The sequence below is a fragment of the Helobdella robusta genome (genome assembly GCF_000326865.2).
Source record: "Helobdella robusta unplaced genomic scaffold HELROscaffold_75, whole genome shotgun sequence".
Classification (NCBI taxonomy): domain Eukaryota; kingdom Metazoa; phylum Annelida; class Clitellata; order Rhynchobdellida; family Glossiphoniidae; genus Helobdella; species Helobdella robusta.
In genome coordinates this window covers 327,799-340,778 of record NW_008705426.1, presented here as the reverse complement: position 1 = coordinate 340,778, position 12,980 = coordinate 327,799, and the positions used below count along the sequence as shown (strand labels likewise).

General features: G+C 36.4%; 1 protein-coding gene across 1 annotated transcript; it reads left to right on the top strand.

The window, feature by feature from the left end:
* Nucleotides 1-5,588: 5,588 nt before the first annotated feature.
* On the top strand, nt 5,589-11,113 carry HELRODRAFT_89947 (hypothetical protein; the record flags this gene model as incomplete). Its single annotated transcript, XM_009031497.1, has 17 exons — nt 5,589-5,623; nt 5,703-5,805; nt 5,895-6,005; nt 6,162-6,228; nt 6,381-6,524; nt 6,736-6,931; nt 7,011-7,172; nt 7,289-7,467; nt 8,025-8,531; nt 9,481-9,560; nt 9,661-9,922; nt 10,006-10,102; nt 10,175-10,285; nt 10,430-10,541; nt 10,647-10,743; nt 10,824-10,945; nt 11,054-11,113. Coding segments are annotated over 17 exons (2,445 nt in total), but the record flags the coding sequence as incomplete, so codon positions are not given.
* Nucleotides 11,114-12,980: the final 1,867 nt, after the last annotated feature.

Here is a 12,980-nt window from a genome sequence, read left to right as displayed (position 1 = left end):
GGTTCATTCAGGTTCATTCATTCAGGTTGAAGCTTCCAGAGGAGTTCATCGTGGATGATCAGAATGGTTGTGATGTCACCCTACGTTCATTCATTCAGTGGCAAAGAATGCACGCCTGGCTGGGGTTCGTTTTACGGTTTCTTTGCGGTTCTTTTTTTGCCAGTTGGCTGGCTTTTCCGGCTGGCGGGTTTCACCGCGGCTCGTTTTTCTATTTTCTTTTAAATTGATTAAATAAATATGATTTTTTCATTTTATTCATTTCATTCAGGTTGAAGCTTCCAGAGGAGCTCATCATGGAAGATGTCAGGCTACGTTCATTCATTCAGTGGCAAAGAATACACGCCTGGCTGGGATACGTTTTATTCTTTTTTCTCTGTTTTTCTTTGTAATTTAACATTAAGTAAGAATGCTCACACGCACACACACACACACACACACAATTACATTATGTAGCTATATAGGTAGGTTAGATAGGCATAATTTTAACTGTAGGTAGGATAGATAAGAAGCATCCAACACTAATGTAGTTGAATAGGTAGGCAGCATAAGTTTATCGCTTCTATTTTTTCTTGCATCCGCATTACACGCATCAGCGTATTACATACACACACAAATACATACATAAACACATATGTTAGTATTTGAGCGTAATTTTATTTTCATTACACATTCTAATTTATTATTACTAAGGTTGAGAGTAATTTAATTTCATAGGTAGTTAAGGGCAATAATGTAATTCTAGGAAAAATCTTGTAATGTAAATTAAAACGCTGTAAGTGTATCGATAGGTAGGCTATTATAAGTTTTATATTATTATTATTATGTCGGAGCCCAAGGCATTACGTAGGTGGTGGGGTGGGCGCCGATTGGCTAAATGAATTGGGCTCTTGAGTTATGTAATTTTAGGTAAGCTAGGACCGTAATGTAATGAATAGGTAAGTTAAGGCTACGTTGTAACACATACTCATTAATGGATATAGGGTTTAAGTTTTATATTATTATTACTAAGTTGGAGCCCAAGGCATTACGTAGGTGGTGGGGTGGGTGCCGATTGGCTAAATGAATTGGGCTCTTGAGTTTTGTAATTTTAGCTAAGCTAGGGCTTAATTGTAATGAATAGGTAAGTTGAGGGTACGATAGCCGATTGACTCTGGATTTCAAAGTCTCTTGTCAGAGGTAAGCCTTGGTGGCCAGTGGTGAACCGGCAATGGTTTACTATCCGGACGGCAATGGTTTACTATCTGCACGGTAATGATTTACCATGCGGCATGGCCATAGTCTACTACCCGCACGGCTTCCGGACGGCAAATGGTTTACTATCCGCACGGCAATAGTCTACTATCCGCACGGCAATGGTTTACTATCCGGTGCCCTGGCTATCGGTGAACCTCTGTGCAAGGAGGGAGAATGAAGGGGGACTTTCGACTATCGTACCATTAATAATTTAATATAGATTAGTTAAGGTAATTGAATAGGTAGATAGGATTATTTTTTTTAAGCAATTTGAGATGCAGGCACCGCTAAGCTTTCTGATGAGAATCTTTCCTTTATTTTTCTTCCTCAACACGGGCTGTTTTGGAAGACAACGTAGGAACCGAACCGCATTCAACATTCTGCATTTGTCGAATGAACGACGGTAAGTTTTTTTACATTTTACTTTTTTTATTATTTTAAAATATTATTTATTTGACATTATTTTATTTTATAGTTTTTTTGCTTCTAAAATTCTAACATTCATTTACTACTACGCAAATAAAAAAAATTGTCTACAGAATGATGAGAGGTGGGCAGTGGTGGGAGTCAGCACGTTTTAGATGGTGGTCTCATGATGATTTACATATGATGATGGTGGTGTAGGAAGAATCAGCTCGTTGGCTGTTCGACTGACACTCTGAAGCTCGGATGGTATTTTGTGTGCCGACCAGATGGTGGTGGTCGGTGCAATGGAAAGTACAGTAACGACGATTTTTGAAGTAAGGTTTAGTTTCGTTTTTTATTTTTCTCATTCGTTCATTTTATCCCTCAACCTTTTAAATTATTCTTCTATTAATTGATTTGTTAATTCGTTCTATTCATTAATTGAATTATTGATTTATTAATTAATTCATTCATTCATTCACTCATTCATTCAACCAATTATTCAATCATTCAGTTAATCATTTATTCGATCGTTCCTTTGTTCCTTGATTTACTAATACGCTATTAAAAAAATGTCTACAGAATGATGAGAGGTGGGCTGTGGTGGGCATCAGCACGTTTCAGATGGAGGTCTCATGATGGTCGTTCCGATTACAATTCGAAGATAATGTTAAAGGTAAATTTGTTTTTGTCTCATTGTACCTTTGAAAGTACTCGAATTTGAACAAAGATTGAGTGTTATCTCAAAAAGATAAGTTGCCTATTTTTTCCAATTGCTTGTTTTTTATTTTAGTGAATTAATGTTTTTTTTCAATTTATTTTTCAGTATCTGGTCAAATTCATTCCATCGATGCGTGTCAGATGATGGTCGGTGCAATCGAAGTTCGTCGGTAGTGAGTGAAGTTTCTGGAGAGTGCGCGCCCGCACATTTACATACACACACATCAATACAACACATACATACACAACATCCATTCATTCGGTGTCGTTTCTGTTATGTTTCTCTTTAACTTATATTTTCTTTACCGGGAACCGGACTTTAATTTAATTCATAGGTAAGTTAGGGACTAAGATGAGTTAAACAATTGTAGGTAGGCTAGGGCTTAACATTAGTTAAAAAGCTTCAAGTAAAATAAAAACGCTAAAATATGTTAAATAAAATACTTGAAACATCTAAAACGAGAAATACAAATTTGTAGGTAAGTGAGTTGAGTCAATGTTTATAAGTAAGCTAGGGCCCTGAGAGTAATTTTATTATAGGTAGGTGACTGACTATTATTCTTGCGACTTCTTACTAGTTTTTTGTAATGTGTTTGTTTTCGCTTCACAACACCACACCAACAAAACAAACAACATTTCATTCTCGTCGTCGCCTTAAATTGTACCTTTTTGAACAATCTTTTTAATAATGTCTATTTATTTATTCATTAAATGTTGACTGGTTTCTAGTTTTTTTTAAATTGGTTATATAATTTTTCGATATTTCTTGATTTACTTTGTATATATGCATGTATAAATTATTTCTGCTTAGTATGTTGATTTAGTCATTATGATATGTTGTGAACTGTTCTTACTAAATGTTCATGTTACGTGGTTTATTAACTTCTAAGGAGTGTGTATGATAATAATAATAATGGATAATAATTATTTTTATCGGTCGATATTTTGTTATATTTGTTTATTTAAAATACGAATTTGAAAAAAATTGACATTTTAAAATTTTAATTAACTGTCACTTTTTATTTTTGAATGAATTCAAATAAAAGCAACTACTGTGTTTTTTTTTCTTTACTAAAATCTCTAAATTGTTTGTTGATCTGTACGGTTAACTGTTTGTTCGAGTTTGAACAGGCCTCGCAAATTTTTTTTATTTATTTCTGTTTTTATTTTTGTTTATTCGGTTCATTCAATTTAGTTGATTGATTGATCGGTTGATTGATCGGTTGGTTGATTGATTGACTGACAGACTGGCTGGCTGACTGATTGTTTGATTTATCTCATAGTATTGTATACATGAGAAAAAATCCGATTAAGCCAACCTACGGCTTCAGTAAGCCACTGTTTTTCACCTGACAAAAGCAATTTCTATATTTATACTGACAAAAACAATTGTGATATGAATATATTGATTTATTTAATACATTATATGCACAAAAAAGTGCTATCGTAAGAGTTCTATTAAACCCTGTAAGCCACTGCTGTAAGCCAACATATGATTTCAGCAGCCAGTTTCTTATGAGCACCAGCAGAGTGTAAAGTGTTCATTGAATATAATAAAGATAGTTGTTCAAATAACAATTTTGATTTATTTAGGCCGTTTATTTCATAAGAAAACCAATTTTTAACATGATCGAATAGTGTAAAAAAAAGGGTGACTATAGTTCAATCCTACTAAGCCAACCTTCGGCTTCAGTAAGCCACCGGATTTCACCGGGACCAAAAGCAATTTTTATACTCAAATTAACAAAAATAATTTAATAATACATAATTCTATTAATCACTATTAAAATTAAATAGAATTACTACAATGTTTTAAGGATATTAAACCAAGTAAATATTTCATTTAGCTTGCTCGTTAAAATCCATGCAATTTCGTAAGCCAACAATCCAAGCCCGACAAATAGCCCGACCGATAGATCGAATTGATCGATTAGTCCTATTATTCTAGTTATTTGGTTTGGAGCAAGGGGAGACATTACTGAAAATAATTAAAAGTTGAAAAAATTGAGGTTCTTTGCATATCCCTGCTTCAACCCATAAGAAGGTGTAGTATGCTGGTAAATAGGCCTCCCCTTGAATTTGTCTGTTTGATAATTACCAAATTATGCGGTAAACAATTAAGCTTTTTTTGTTCCAAATAACCTTGCCATCACCATTGCGCAATTAAACAAGGCTTCCGGTTTCACGCAGAAAATATTTTTCTGACTTTATTTATTTTAATTTTTATTTTTTAATCCAGTGGTAAAATCTCAAAAAAACTGATCAAAACTAAAGGTAAGATGTCTGATTTATTCGATTTAAAATTAGTTTTATTCATAGAAAGCGAATTAAATTGAGAATTTTGCGATTTTTATGTAGCCTCGCTGGCTCACAGAACACTAGTGAACACACAAAGAGAATTAATGATTTTGAATTATTATTCTAAACTAAAATTAACATGGCTAAAAACAAATTGTATATTACTTTTTAATATGAAAAAATTATTTGATTTTAAAATATCGATCTAGAATTGATTTTAAATCCATTTTCACATTATCATCCCCACAGATACACAACCTTGTTTTTTATTTTTTTTAATAAAAGAAACGAAAAAAGGCAATTAATATCAAATTGAGTTCAATACTGGACGGCAACGCAAAACTGGGTGCTGTTTCTCGACGTACGGGAGGAAGGTCAGTTAGGGAAATTAGTGTAGATTTAGTGAAGTCAGTGTTGTCTTGGATATTTATTATTACCCATTAGTTAAATTAGTGTAGTAAGTGAATTTTAATGGTAGTAGTCAAGTAGGCTAAATAATAGCAGTGATGGATTAATAAAATTAATTAGTGAAAATATTACTAACTTAAGGAGTTAATAGATTAAATAAGTGATTTAGTGAAATTATTTTTGATGAATACATAAAATCACACAAACCCAAAAGGGACGAGAGACCACCCCAGAATATAACATCATCATCAGTGACCTCCTCATCATCATCATCAGCTGCTGTTGTTGTTTCGAGTGATAACAATAATGAACTTAGTAACAATAAGAACATTAACTACCCACAACAACACCACCCACAACAACAGCAACAACCACACTTTCAACAGCAATTAAATAATTCTAGTAATAGTAATAGCACTAACAATAATAGTACTAACAACATATGGCACCCATCTTCCCTAATTACTAATCGATCCTCACAACAACAACAGTCGAATTCTCAAAATAATTATCACACTACTTCTGAGCACCATGATAATATTTTTAGGAAAGTTAGAGGGTAAGGATCAATTGGTTTGATTGATTGATAGGTTGCCTGACTGACTGAATAACTGGCTGATTGATTATTTGATTGACAGAATACTCAATAAACTAACACCGGACCGATTTGATAAGTTGAGTTTGGAGTTATTGAATGTCGGGATAGACTCTCAGACTGTACTGAAAGGCATTATATTTCTGGTTTGTTGTCGATGTCATCATGTGCAGTTTTTATTACATGCTGTGATGATTGCTGCAGTAACAATAATGATTATTCGATGTTAACGCAGATAATACAGAAGGCTTTGAACGAGCCCAAGTACAGTTCTCTGTACGCTCGTCTCTGCCAGAGATTATGCGAGGATGCGCCTAACTTTGAGTCACCTAAGTCTAATGTAACTGTAAGTTAGTTTGTATGGGTGTGTGTGTGTCTGTGTGTGTGGGTGTCTGTGTGTGGGAGAGAGAGAGAGAAAATAAGTGTTTTTGATATTTTTTGTGTTTTTGCCCTGTCATTTCATTTTCATGTAGTTACCAAACTAACACCAACCAACCTGCAGACATTCACAAAATTATTGTTAAACAAGTGCCAGGATGAATTCGAAAATAGGTCTAAGGCAACTGAAGGTTGTTTATAGCTTGACATTTTCTCCCATCTCATTTTTATGTCCTATCCATCTCTCTTCTTTTTTTACATCAGTTTCTATCTCTCAGCTGATCACTTTAACTTAACCATTCCTTAATCAACAAATCAATCATTTAATCAACCAATCACTGAGTAGCTTTCGAAAGGGACGGCCCTCTCACCCCAGAAGAAATGGAGCAGAGCCTTATTGCAAAGTCGAAAATGCTCGGCAACATCAAATTCATTGGGGAACTTGGAAAGTTGGAGATGGTACAAGAGGGAAAATTGCCAGGATGTTGTCCAACAATTCATTGAAGGAAGGAAAACACACCAACAACCACCATCATATCATCATTCATTGCAACAAAACTCAGCCACTAATGTCAATCACTTCGCATCAACATCATCAGTATCATCGGGCTCGCAGGCGATGAACAGTGCATCTGATAACACTGGAAAACAACAACAACAACAACAAAGCACATCACTGCAGCCATTGCCGGGGCCAGCTAGCAACAATGATGCTTCCACTTATTCTGGCAACAACAACGTCTGCCCAAATCCAGAGGACTTGGAATGCCTCTGCCAGATACTACGTACTGTGGGGAAAAGATTGGACCACGACAGGGCCCAGGCTTGGATGGATCAGTACTTTGAGAGGATCAAAACACTTCAGAATATGCCGGGACTGCCTCCAAGGATCAAGTTAGTGACCATCCTCAGCTGTGTTTCTGTTTTGTACATGTTTGTGTGTCTTCACTAATCATCCTACTCCACAAATCAGGTTCATGTTGCAGGACATAATTGAGTTGAGGGCTAACAAGTGGCAACCTCGCAAGACCGTACTTCCTGAGGGAGCTCCTAGGACCATTCAACAGGTGATTCGATTGTGTGTGTGTACAAGTGGAATTGGATCTGAATGCATGGAGAATCAGGAGAGCATTCAGTTTTATTATATGCCTCCTTGAACTGGTGCACCTAAATTAGCAGGCTACTTTATTTTCAACATTTTTTTTATTCATTTTTGACATTATTTAGCTCTGACAAATAAATGCAGGTAAGAGAAGAGAGTGGCCTCTTCAATACCAACAAAATGCCTCAGCATCCTAACATGAGTCCATCCTACCTCCTCTCTGACCCATTCTTCTCTGGGCCCCCTTCCAATCCTCAGTTCTTCAATGACCCATTTGGAGGTGTTATGGGTACTAACAACCCTGGGAGTCATTGGCTGGGAGGGGGTAGTAGTTACGGAGGGCACCGGGGTGGACAGCAAGGGTTTTCAGGTAGTAGAGGTCCTGGGCATAAAGGGGGTGATGATGGGGGTAGCAGTTATCAGGCAGGTGGTTATCATCAGAAAAATTCATTTGAGGAGGGCACCGGTGCAGGTAGGAACAGTGGCCAGTTGAATGCTTCCCTGGCCAGTAACGACAGTGATGATGGATCTTCTGGTGGCAGATTCCACTACAACAACAATGGAGGTGGAACTGCTGGCAGAGGATACAGATCTGCCGGACCCGCTGGTGGGATGAAGGATGACAGAGGGGGGAAACAACAACCACAACCACCACCAAGCAATAAGTATGGTGGCAATCCATCTTTTGGTGCTGTGGCTGCAGTTGGAGGTGCTGGGATGGGTTATGGGGGGAACAAGTTTGCAGAGGTTGAGAAGAGAGGAGGAGGTGGTAGTGGAGGACAGCAGCAAGGTCAGTGTTTCGTTTATTTTTTAAATTTATTTTTCGAGTTTGATTTTGATAAATGACAATCTCAGGAACAGCTGGAGGAACCTCTTCGTCATCAGCGGCCAGAGAGCTGCCTCCAAGATTTCGCAAGCAGCAGCAGCAAGATCCGGAGATGAACAAACCTTCTCTCTTGGATAGAAACCTGGCCAAGGTTAAACCATCTACATCACTGGAGGAGGGCGAGCATCGACACAAACCCAGTAGCAGCAGCAACAATCCGATGCCCCAATTTCATCCTCTGGCATCTGCGTCAATGGGGTCCAGGCCACCCTTGCTGCCACAAGCAGGCTACTATCCACCTAACTATCCTCCTAATTTTATGAGGCCACCTCCTTTTAACATGCCACCCTATCATCTTCCTGGGGCTCCTTCAAATTTTCATCCTCCTCACATGGTTATGCCCTCAAGAGGTTTCGAAGGGTATGGGGCTGGTCGTGGCGCCCCTCAAATGCATCTGATGAGGCCTAACCAGAAAGGGCACAATGATGAGGAGATTAGTTTGAGGCCGATGAATGCATTAGCACCTACTGCTGCTGCTACTGGCAATGTGATGAAATATCCTACTGGTGGAATGCCCAGAGATCCTATGGATAAATCAATGGTAGGTTGGAGTTAGGTTAATTGTTTGCTGCTATCCGGTTCTTTGTTCATTATTTCAGTTATTAATAATTCATCATTATTCCATCACTCATTCATCTGTATTTCCATGTATCTCACATGTACTCGCAGCTTCCAATGGGACCGCCATCGTCATCAGGGAGACCAATGGCAGGGCAGTCCTCGCTTGGACCAGCCAATCAAACGAGTTTGTTTAACCAGCGTGGCCTTGAAGTTAAGGTTGCCGAACCGAAGATCAAAAATAAGCAGATGACAAAGCAGCAGGAAAGCAAACAGTCTTGGGTGGGTTGTTGGTTTTGTTGTCTTAGTTGATGTTGTTTCACCGTTACATCATCACCCCCACCATCATCATCGTCACAATGTATATGTCATATATCACTAACTAGATGGATGTTAAAACTTTGATGGATGCTGGGAAGTTCAGTGAGGCCGTCAACCTCATACAGAACCAACATAGGAATAACAAGTCTGGGCTGTTATTTCTTTTCAGTTGATGATGCTTTTGTTGATGATGTGACTGTCGTCTTATCATGTTCTTATCATCTTATCACTACAATTGCTGTCAAATTTTTTTGGTTTTGCTTTGGTCATTGTTGCAATGCTATGATGATTATCATCATTTGCAATGCACATCTTCATCATTTGCAATGCACATCTTCATCATTTGCAATGCACATCTTCATCATTTGCAATGCACATCTTCATCATTTGCAATCATTCTCCTTTCAGGTCAATGACTGATTTACTGACTAATCTTATGTTGCAAGTGCTGGAGCTTACTGGTGAGTAAGACGTTTGTTTGCATTCATGTGCATACGTGCCTATGTGTGAATAATTATCGTTGTTTGTTATTCCCCTTGTTGTCGTCATAACTGCTGCCATTGTCACCATCACCAGACGAAGATAGAGACAACATGAGTAGGCTGATTAAATCATTGCACGAGAAGGAGCTCTTCACTTCAGATCAGTTCATGAAGGTGATGATGGCTATAATAATGATAATAATGATATGATGATTTTCACACACACACGTTTTTATACACACAAACATACACATTAATAAACATACACACACAGTCATTCAAAATCTTACTGGATCGCCTGAGCATACTTGAGCAAGATCTTCCTCTTGCTAAATCACACCTTGCAAGACTGGCTGCCCAGGCTGTTTGCTGTGACTCGGTTTCACTAATCGACATAGCCGGACCCCTCGCCTCTGGGAATCATTATCCGATGTTTTTGCTCTGCTTGCAGCAGTTGGTGAAGTTGGAAAGCAGCCAATGGCTTGCTGGGCGATTTGATGCTAGCAAGATTAACCTGAGATCTATGCTACCTGCTGGTTAGTTTTGCACTGCTTTTGTTTTAACGTTCAGCAGTTAGTTGGACGTTACGTACAAACGAACAAACCTTAAAACTCAATAGAACTTGAGAAAAATGATAGACTCATGGAAATCTTGGAAGATAGAGGTCTTGGTTTTTTGCTACCACTACAAAGAGTTCAGGGTGAAATGTGGAAACAGTTAACGAATGGCGATAACTGCACGACTACTTCAGCTAGTGGTGGAGCAGATAACGCTGCTGTCGCCAGCAGTGGCGTGGCTGCCGTTGGTCCTAGCGCTGCTGTTTTTTTCAAGTGGTTAAAAGAGAACGTTGATCAGAAATTACACTCAGATCCTATGTTTGTTTCAATGCTAGTCACTACGTAAGTGATACATCTGTTTGTTCCTGGTGACCTTATCATTGTTTAGCGGAGATCTGTCTGTTTATTAGTTGTTGTTGATTGTGCTGTTGGTGCAAGTAAGTCTGGCGTACTTTTAAGATGTTTTTTATGATAAACTTGGATTAGATTGATAAAATTCATCACTATGGAGTCAACATTGAAAGAGGGTCTCGATACTTCTGTAGCTCCAGACAAACAAACTGTCTTGAAGGAGAAACAACTACTCGAAAAATATAAGGTTGATTGATTGGTTGATTGATTGAATCCTTGGGTGAATTAAATTTTTGATCGGTTGTTTGATTGACTGACTGACTGATTGAATAAATGAACGAATTAAAACTAGGGGGTTCTCCAGAAGTTCCTACTGGATAAGATTGATTTGCATGTCAGCGCCATCTACGCTCTGCAAGTCTTCTCTCATTCTATGAATAATCCCAAAGGTTGGTTGATGCTTTGATACACACACACATACATACATACATAGACACGCACATACATTTACAAACAAACACGTACACAGGCTTGCTGCTACGTCTGTTCAGTACACTGTATGACCTTGAGGTAATCTACGAAGAAGCTTTCCTCAAATGGAAGGAAGAGGTCAATGAACTTCAGCCTGGCAAAGGTCAAGCCCTCTTTCAGGTCGGGTCAAATTTGTCTGTGTCTGTCTATATGTCTGTGTGTGGATCTTTAAATGTTATTTAATAGAAACAATGTTATAAATAGCGGGAGTATTTTGTTTTGATTCAGGTTAACCAATGGCTTGTATGGCTGGAGCAGGCTGATGAAGATTCGGAGGAGGAGGATTAATAATTATGAATAATTATGAATAATAGAATAAACTATAAATAAATAAATAATAATAAATAAATGAATGATAAACATATGTGCGCGAGTGTATGTTACGATGCCAAGCTAGTAAAATCTTACCTGAACGTTGTTACGCCGATTAATATTTGTGTCATTCAATTTTTCAATATTTACCACTATAATAATCAATAATTATGATTATTTTTATTGATTATAGATATAAATTCTATTATTATTATTATTATTATTAGCTAAGATGGGCTTATTATTTTATGTTTTCCAAAAGAGCTATCCTTCCAGTTTTGGAGATAATGATGATGATGGTTATTATTATTATTATTAACTTTGCTGTTGTATTTGTGTTATTGTTGTCGTTGTTATTAACGGTGCGTGTGCGTGTGTGTGTGTGTGGTTAACTTGAAATTGTTGGCTGTAACTGAGAAGTTGAAAAGATGAAGATGGTGTTTTCATGACAATACAAGTGCTGATGATGATGGTGATTGTCGTAACTGTTGACGATCACAATAGCATTGTGGGTGATGGTGACTTTTTTTAATGCTTTTGTTTCTACCAAATGACTTCATTTAATGTTTTCGTCACAATAATTAATAATCTTTTGTATGTTGTTGGATTTGGCGAAGATGTATACTTAAATCTGAATGCTTTTGTTTGATTGGCGAGAACTTTTTTAACTTGAGAATGGAACAATTAATCTGATTGTTTGAACTTAATTTTACATGCAAATGGAACCTTTAACTCGATTGGTTGACACCTTTGATGAGGATGATGATGTTGATAATATTAATGATATGAATAATAATGGATTATTGTAATAATAGTTAGGAATGTAATAATGTTATAAATAAATGGATTTAATTTTCTATAGATCTGTATGTTCTTTCTGTTTTTTGATGTTTTCAAAAGCATAAGTATGAAGGTGTGTCTGTATGCAATACACACATATACATATATATGTGGTGTGTGTGTATATACATATATTTATATGTTATATGTTGGAAGGAGGCCATATTTTATACAGTGTTGTATGAATTCTACCGAATTGTTGGCAATTATCAATTGAAAAGACAAACTTTAAATTGATTAAGGCCAACAATTCGGTAGAATTCATACAATACTATATATTTATATACCTGTGTGTGTGTGTGTTTTTGTGTCGATGTGTTTCTTCATATGTAATGATTTTTTTTGACTTCTGTAGTAATACTATCATAAAAGTAATGTTATGTAATTACACATATAATACAGTTATAAACTATCCTTTCGTAATGGATGAAATATATCTTTATAAACTTTCATTAATATCCAATACTGGTATTGCTATCATTGGTTCTTATTATTAATGATGTTATTATTATTATCATTGCATTTAGAGATTTTTTTTATAGTTTAAGTTGAAAATTCCTCATGTAGGTCAGTTATTATCGTTAAATATCGTTATGTTTGTGTGTGTTTGCGTGCGTGCGCGCGCGTGTGTGTGTAGGATTTATATAAATAATAATTAATACATATATTTTAAGTCTCAAATTTTTAAAAACCTTTTTTTCTACACGAAAATAAGCATATAAGAATATCTTGCTTTTAAAATGATGACGATAATAATAGTTATAGCTATTATTATTTGTATTTATTTGAATATTATTAATAACATCAATTTTATTTTATTGAGGATTACCGTTTTATTTATTTTATTTATTTAAATAACAGTGGAAAGTTTATCAATAAATTGCATAATTAGTAACGTAGAATGCGTCTGCGTGTTTCGTTACTGGTTTGTATTCAATTTTGGCTCTGTATTTTTCACCATTATTATAATTATGGCGAAGTAATTTTGGTTTATTATTATTAT